Source organism: Phoca vitulina, unplaced genomic scaffold, assembly GCF_004348235.1.
Source record: "Phoca vitulina isolate PV1807 unplaced genomic scaffold, GSC_HSeal_1.0 scaffold4, whole genome shotgun sequence".
NCBI lineage: Eukaryota > Metazoa > Chordata > Mammalia > Carnivora > Phocidae > Phoca > Phoca vitulina.
In genome coordinates, this window is record NW_022589707.1 from 230,689 (window position 1) to 238,455 (window position 7,767).

A 7,767-nucleotide genomic window follows, 5' to 3' on the forward strand; every position below is an offset into this window, starting at 1 on the left:
CCCCCCCCCCCCCCCCCCCCCCCCCCCCCCCCCCCCCCCGCCGGAGCCTGTAGGGCAGCCTCAGCTCCATCAGGGTCTATTTCCACGCCTGGCCCCGTGGAGGATGTGCCGGATTGCGTGCGCACATGCGCACATGCGGACTCCCAGAGCACCCGGATGTTTAAATCTAGTCTATCTTTTCCTTCACCTGCCCTTGACTCAGTGCAAAGGGGCTGAGGTGGATACCTGGCCAGGCTGCTGGGGAGCCTGGCTCTCCCCTGTCATGCTGGCTAGAGACCCTTCCTTCCTGAGCCAAGTTGGAAAAAGTCCCCTTAGCTGTTTTTGGGAAGGGGAAGAGCCCCTCCCTTTGATCACCTGTATTAGACGCTTTACTTGGTCCCATCCTTCCGCCTATAACAGGATTCTCTGTGGGACAGCCGGAGATGGCCCCCCAAAGTGAGCCTGGGGAAGGGTCCCATAATAACCAGGAGCGGATGTCCCCTTCCAGGGAAGACAGCATGCTGGGCACGTGCTCTGGTAAGTCGGTGGGGCCCATGAGCAGTGGCTCCGGGTGGGATCTACCTCTTCCTTCCTCGTCAAGTATTTGGTGAGCACCTATTAAGTGCCAGGGTGCTATCCTCCATATTTGGAATACCTCAGTGACCAAACAAAGATCCCTGCCTTCCAAGAGCTTAATCTTAGTGAGGGCAGAAAGTCAGCAAACAACAAATATAAAAACAAATGTACTTATAAACTGTGTCAGAAGGGGATATGTGCTATAGGGAGGACCAGGGATAAGGCAGGGTGAGGAGGCCTGCATGATTAAATCGTGTGACAGTGAGAGTAGGCCCCACTGGGAAGGTAAGATTTGAGCAAGATTTGGAAGAGGTGAGGAAGGTGGCCAAGTAGCTCCCATGTCTGGCTTCTTGACATTCTGATCTTGCGCAATGATATGCCTGGAACTTGGGTCCCTCTGGTGGCTGGGAGGTCTGCAGCCCCCTCCTAGGAGTCTCATGCAAGTCCCAGGGCAGGGACCTTTCCTTGCTTCCACTACCTCCCACACATATTCCAGAAGCTCCTCGTGGCTCTTGCAACCCCACAGCCTTAGCTTGCAGCTGCTCCTGCTTGAAGGAGCCTGAGGCTGCCCAGGGGCAGCTGGGAATTCAGTCCCTGCAGGTATGATGTGGGACACAATCCTGCCAGTGGGGCTGGGACCGGGGTTGCAAAAGCCCCTGCTTGATGGCGCCAGTGGGGACCTCTGTCCGTCTGGGATGTCTTTGGAGTCCTTGAGGTAGCCTGTTCTCTGCCAGGGCACGAGGCTCCCAGAGCAGAGGAAGGCGCCCACACTGAAGAAGCTCCAGCCCCCTGCAGAGGAGGCCAGGCGTGCACGCCACAGAAGGCCGAGCCCGTGGGCTCCTGCCCAGGTAAGTCCACCCATCTCTCCAGCCCACCGGGGGCCCCGGCAGAGGGGACAGGGGCCTTGTCAACTCCTGGCTGCTATCTGATGAGGCAGCCCCTTCAGGCCCTTCCAACCTAAGATGAATCGGTCCCTGGCACCTTTCTGAGGTAGAGCTTCAGCCCCCAGAGGGAACTCCGCATCACAGATGACAGGACTCAGAGAGGCTGGTCACCCAGAGAAACCCACCCTCACCTCAACATCCTCTAGAAGTCTGAACTTCTCCTCCTACCGCCCCTGTCTATGTGTATACTTGTTGACCACGTGAATTACCCTTCCCATGAAGACCTACCTTTTCATTGCCTCCCCCCTCAGACAAGCTCCCTCCCCCAAATCTCCACTGGCCTCAGTGGTCCCCAGAGTCTCCAAATCTGCGGTACTGGACTCATCTCCCCCACACCCAGGTTGATCCAACAGTTGATTTCTCTCTCCACAATGCTGCCATCACTCCCTTCCACTCCCACCACACTGAGCACCTTCTGCCTGACTGATGTCGCTTATTCCAGGGGCTTATTTAGGGCCTGCTAGGTCCAGGCTGCATTAGGTAGAAGGGAATGCCGAGGTTGCCCCTAGGCTGACACAGACCGGCTTTGAATCCTTCCTCCCCATTTCCTAGCCCAGTGACTTTAGATAGGCTCCTTCACCTCCAGGAGCTTGTTTGTTCACCTGTGAGCAAGGAGAAGAGTCACTTCGTGGTTCCTGGGAAGCTTTGTGACAGTGGATGGACCATGTGTCATCTGTGGTTGGCACTCAATAAATGGTGGCAATCCTCATTTGTATTAGACACATACAGAAATGGAACACAAGACATCTGCCTTTCAGGAGCTAAAATCTAGCTGAGATGACATTAATATGAACTAGAATAAGGAATTAAAAGAACAAATAACAATAAAGCCACATTGCACGGCAGTGTAACGGTGTTAACAGTAAGTGCTCTAGGTAGGTAAGAGAGCCTCATGCATTGGATTTGTCAAAGATTTTGGTGATCTGTGCTACATTTTGAGGGAGGTGTAGACATCAGCTCTGATGGTGGGGTGGAGGATGAGAAAACATTCTAGGCTGAGAAGAGACTTTAATACAGAAACGTTGACATGTGGTTGGGGTTAGAGCAGACCAGCTTGGCTGCGGAGGAGCATTTATGCCTGGACGTAGTAAGACAGTTGGACTAGGTTGGCATGAACCTCAGATGCAGCTCGAACTTACTTTATCCTGTAAATAGTAGGGAGCTGTTGATGGTTCTTGAGTAGAAGAGTGGCATAATGAAAACGAAAGCAGTGTCACAATAGGATAAATAGTTGTTTGGAACTGATGGATCGGTGAAAGAAACTGGGAGTAAATCTAACTGTGGTAGCCTGTGTGCGCATGTCCAATAGTGCTCAGGCTATTACAGACTTCCAGAGCCAGACAGGACTCAGATCATCTGGTTCAATGGTTCTTAAACAAGAATGACTTTGGGAGCTTTAAAGAAAGAGAACAGATTCATGCACCCTGCTCCCATAGATGCATTTGGTAAAAGTCTCCAGGAGATTATGTTGTGGCACCATGTTTAGGAATCATGAACTAACACAACCCTTATACCCAAGCAAACTAACACAGTGAGCTCAGAGCGGTAACAGAGGTAAGTTAACCAAGGTCACACTACTGGCTAGTGGCAGAGGAGAGCCCAAGTGGACGCTCCCAGTCTGGGCCCTGAGCTCCTTTCTCTTGGCCGGACCACTGCAGTGCCCAAGAGAGGCAAAGGGCCAGTGGGACCCACCTCAAACCTGCGCCCCCAGAGGGTGCTCCCTGCTTCTCCAGAGGTTGGCACTGTTCACTGGTTCCCCAATTCCTGTAAACTCCATCCTCCTCTTCCTAAACTGGGATTTCCCACCTGGCTCCAGAGGCAAGAATGAAGGGAGTTAGGGGCAGGGGGAGCCTTGGAGAGGCAACTCCGTGACCACTAGAAGGGAGTTAGAGCTGCCCAGCTGATGGGAGACTGTGGTTCCAGAAGGGGCTGGAAGCTCTGGGGCAGCTAACTACGTGAGCAGATGAACCCAGAGTGAAGCCTGAGGATTGAACTTTGAGCAGCGTTTATATTCAGGGGGCACAAAAGTCCCCCGTGCCTTCTGCAGAGGCAGGGAAAACACTCATCAGCCCCGCGGGAGCCTAGGAGAAAGCCCCCACCCAGGAGGAACTGGGGGCTCTCACCAGCTTCCTGGGCTGCAAGGAACCAAGGAGGAGGACTGAACGGTGACCTTCGGATTTGGTCATTCCCGGGAAACTTCCAGTAGAATGGAGAGAACAAGAGCCAGACTGCGGGGCTCCAGAAGCGGTGCTCCTCTTGGCAAATAAACGTGGCCTAAGTAAAAGTGGGGCTTAATTGGCTCGCCTGGTTTTGACTTTTCAGGGGATGAGTGGATGATACGGAAGGTGAAGGTGGAGGAGGAGGATCAGGAGGCAGAAGAGGAGGGCGAATGGCCCCAGCATCTACCGTTACTCCCCGGCCCTTTTCCCGCGCCGGACCTGGGGCCTCTGGCCGCCGCGTACAAGCTGGAGCCCGGGGCCCCGGGGGCACTGGACGGACTGGCGCTGGCCGGCTGGGCCCCGAGCTCGGAGAAGCCGTACGGCTGCGGCGAGTGCGAGCGGCGGTTCCGGGACCAGCTGACCCTGCGGCTGCACCAGAGGCTGCACCGCGGCGAGGGCCCCTGCGCCTGCCCGGACTGCGGCCGCAGCTTCGCGCAGCGCGCTCACATGCTGCTGCACCTGCGCAGCCACCTGGGCGAGCGGCCGTTCCCCTGCTCCGAGTGCGACAAGCGCTTCAGCAAGAAGGCGCACCTGACCCGCCACCTGCGCACGCACACCGGCGAGCGGCCCTACCCGTGCGCCGAGTGCGGCAAGCGCTTCAGCCAGAAGATACACCTGGGCTCGCACCAGAAGACGCACACGGGCGAGCGGCCCTTCCCCTGCGCCGAGTGCGAGAAGCGCTTTCGCAAAAAGACGCACCTGATCCGCCACCAGCGCATCCACACCGGCGAGAGGCCCTACCAGTGCGCGCAGTGCTCACGCAGCTTCACGCACAAGCAGCACTTGGTGCGGCACCAAAGGGTGCACGAGGCGGCCGGCCGCGCCCCCTCCTCTCCCGACGCGCCCGCTTCGCCGGGGTCGCCCGCCCCGTCCCCCACCCCGTCCCCTCCCGGGCCCAAGCCTTTCTCCTGCTCCGACTGCGGCCTGAGCTTCGGCTGGAAGAAGAACCTCGCCACGCACCAGCGTCTGCACCGCGGCGAGGGGCGCCCCTTCGGGTGCGACGAGTGCGCGCTGGGCACCACGGTGGACCCCGCCGCTGCCGAGCCCTCGGCCTGCGCGCCCGGAGACACCCCGGCGACCCAGGGCGCCCCCGCCGGCGAGCGGCCGTCCTGCGCGGACTGCGGCCGCGGCCTAGCCCACGGGCAGCCCCTGGCGCGACACCGGCGGGTGCACCCGGGCGAGCGGCCCTTCGCCTGCGCGCAGTGCGGCCGCCGCTTCGGCTCGAGGCCCAATCTGGTGGCCCACTCCAGAGCCCACAGCGGCGCCAGGCCCTTCGCCTGCGCGCAGTGCGGCCGCCGCTTCAGCCGCAAGTCGCACCTGGGCCGCCACCAGGCGGTGCACACGGGCAGTCGGCCCCACGCCTGCGCCGTGTGCGCCCGCAGCTTCAGCTCCAAAACCAACCTGGTGCGCCACCAGGCCATCCACACCGGCTCGCGCCCCTTCTCCTGCCCGCAGTGCGGCAAGAGCTTCAGCCGCAAGACCCACCTGGTGCGGCACCAGCGCATCCACGGCGACGCCGCCCACCCCGCCCCCGACGCCGAGCTCCCGGCCCCTGCCTGGCCCGCTCCCACAGAGGTGGCGGCGCCCCCCCTCTTCTTCTGAGCCCTCTTCTCCCCGGGCCCCTTCCTTGGCTCGCTGGTTGGAGAGACCCCTGCTGGGGATCTTCTGGGCGTTGAGCACGATGGCCTGCGCCCCGATGGCTGTTCTTCCCTCTTTATCTTGCTGGAGAGAGAAGTCCGGAAAGGATAACCAGCTTTGACATTCTGTGACAAAGACAATGCTAAGAGTGAACCCTTGCTGGGAACAGTTCAGGCGTGAGTCTTGGAAAGAATCTCACCAAGAGACCCCATCAGAACGTTTGTTTCTTGGACCCTCCCAGCCCCACCCCCCACCCCCAAGGCCTGACTGGGTCAGGAGCCTTTCCAGGGGGAGTGAAAGAATGGTTATGTGTGTACTTAAAGTGTCATTAAAATTAAAATCTGAAGGTTCTGGGGCTGTTACATGAGCACGGGGGGGGGGGCGGGGGGAACACCTGACTCTTCTCATCCACTACCCCACCTGAGTCCTCCCCCAAAGGACCATCCCTTCCTATCCCGGGTGAGCTAAATTTAGCCAGGCGTTGGTCATGGGCTCTACCAAATGGAAATATAATAGAGCTAATTGCTAAGCCACTATCCTGCTCCCTCCTTCTAGCTCAGACATTTGATGGAATAAACATGAACATGCATTTCTCATAGCAGGTATTGAGGCTGAAACTGCAGGGAATACAGAGAGGGGCAGGGCGCCCTTTGGCCATTGCCATGGAGATGGCGTGCAACACCATGGGTTCTGGAACTCTCCCGAGGAGATCTCGGAACAGCAGCCCCACCTGCCTCCCTGCCTGGCAGCATGAGGAAGGACAGGAACAGCAGATGAAGGTTGCTTTCCCAACACCATTTCCCCTAAGTTCTGTCTTTATGATGGATGTTTGATCCAGACGTCTCTGTAGCTGCGTGTGCCCAGCCGCTTGGCTGGCTGGCTGGCTGCCTGGCAGTGAAGGGGAGGGGAGAATGATGAGGAACATGCTGGACTTGGAGAAGCCTCAGGTCTGACCGCTGCTGTGCCTCTCATAGGACTTGGAGCAGAGCATTCATTTTCTTGCAACTCAGCTATCTCATTACCATAGATTGTTGGTTGATGAGGGCTGAGACCGTTTCCAACTCTAGCATTACCATCACCAAAAATAACCCTAGCCAATATTTATTGGGTGCCTACTGCCTGCCAAGCACTACACTGGGCACTGAGAAAGGATAGTGAGACAGACAGACTTGCAAGAAATGTGAGAAGTCCTCGGCTAGGGCGAGCCCAGAGGGCCTTGGGGGTGTGTGGTGAGGACATCCCAAATCTAGGAAAGGTCAAGGGAGGTTTGCAGGATGAGGACATCTCTACCGTGAGGCTTGAAGAATAAGCATGAGGAGCCATGTGAAGGGGGAGATTGGAGAAGACAGTGCATGCAGAGGTCCAAAGTCCAGCACCGCTGGCTCATAGAGTGAGCATTGAATGAGAGGCCTGAATAGCGCAAGAAAGAGGACGAGGATGCTCAGACCAGGAAAGCCTTCAGCACAGACCAGGGAGCTCAGACTTTATCCAGAGGCAGTGGGAAGCCACGGAAGGGTTTGGGCAGGGCAGGAATAGAATGATGTTGACACGGATGCATTTTAGTAAGACGACTGGCTGCTTGCAGAGGATGGGTTGGCTGGAGGGGGCGAGGTGGGACACCTGTCCATGAGCAGTCCAGGTGACAGGTGGTGGGGACTGTGGACCGTGGCGGTGCCAGAGGAGATGGAGAGAAGTAAAAGACTGAAGAGACACTTACCAGGCATGGGATGAGTTGGTCAGTGCGGAGAGGGAGAAGGAGGTTGGCGATGTGGGTGTGATTTCTGCTTGACGACTGACTACCCGACAGCAGCATTCCCCTGAGACGGAAAACACAGGAGGAGGAGCAGTCTTGCCCTGGGGGAGCAGCCGTGGATCTGCTGAGCGGGTGGAAACAATGCGTGCCCAGCAGGAAGCAGGCCATGTGGGTGCAGAGCTCCGGAGGGGGGTCTGGGCCGGAGAGAGGTCTGAGGCCCATTGACATGTTTGTCAAGCTATGGGGCAGTGGATGATCTGAGAGAAGCGAGTGCGGAGTGAGCAAAGAGGGGGCCTGGGACAGAACCCTTGGGACACTCCTGTTCAGGGGATGGCGTGCAGAGAAGTCTGGAAAGATTAGGGGCGTGCGGTCCCAGAGAGTGGAAAGGGAAACCCGGAGATGCACAGCGGGGCTGAAGAAAGGCAGTGTTTCTGGATAGAGGAGGAAGTCCGCAGCTGAAGGGTGTCGAGAGACCACGTAATAAGAACTTCTGAATCCTCTGGATTGTGCAGCAAGGAGATCATTGGCAGCCTTGCTGAGACCTGCTTCCGGGGCAGTGGGGACAGAATTCAGGTTGCAACGGTGAATCACAAATGCATAGTCCCCTAGAAGGTAGAAGAAAATGAGACCAAGGTGCCGGTGGATGACTGAGGTGGCT

General features: G+C 57.6%; 1 protein-coding gene across 5 annotated transcripts in view; it reads left to right on the top strand.

The window, feature by feature from the left end:
* The window catches only part of ZNF467 (zinc finger protein 467), an 8,409-nt gene extending 2,713 nt beyond the window's left edge, over positions 1-5,696 (top strand). For all 5 annotated transcript variants that reach the window (XM_032401358.1, XM_032401360.1, XM_032401361.1 and 2 more), the window contains 3 exons: positions 400-516; positions 1,290-1,403; positions 3,822-5,696. In XM_032401358.1, coding sequence (XP_032257249.1) covers positions 400-516; positions 1,290-1,403; positions 3,822-5,320 — 1,730 coding nt within the window. In that variant the 3' untranslated portion in view covers positions 5,321-5,696. The remainder of the gene's footprint in view (positions 1-399; positions 517-1,289; positions 1,404-3,821) is intronic.
* The last annotated feature ends 2,071 nt before the right edge of the window (positions 5,697-7,767 follow it).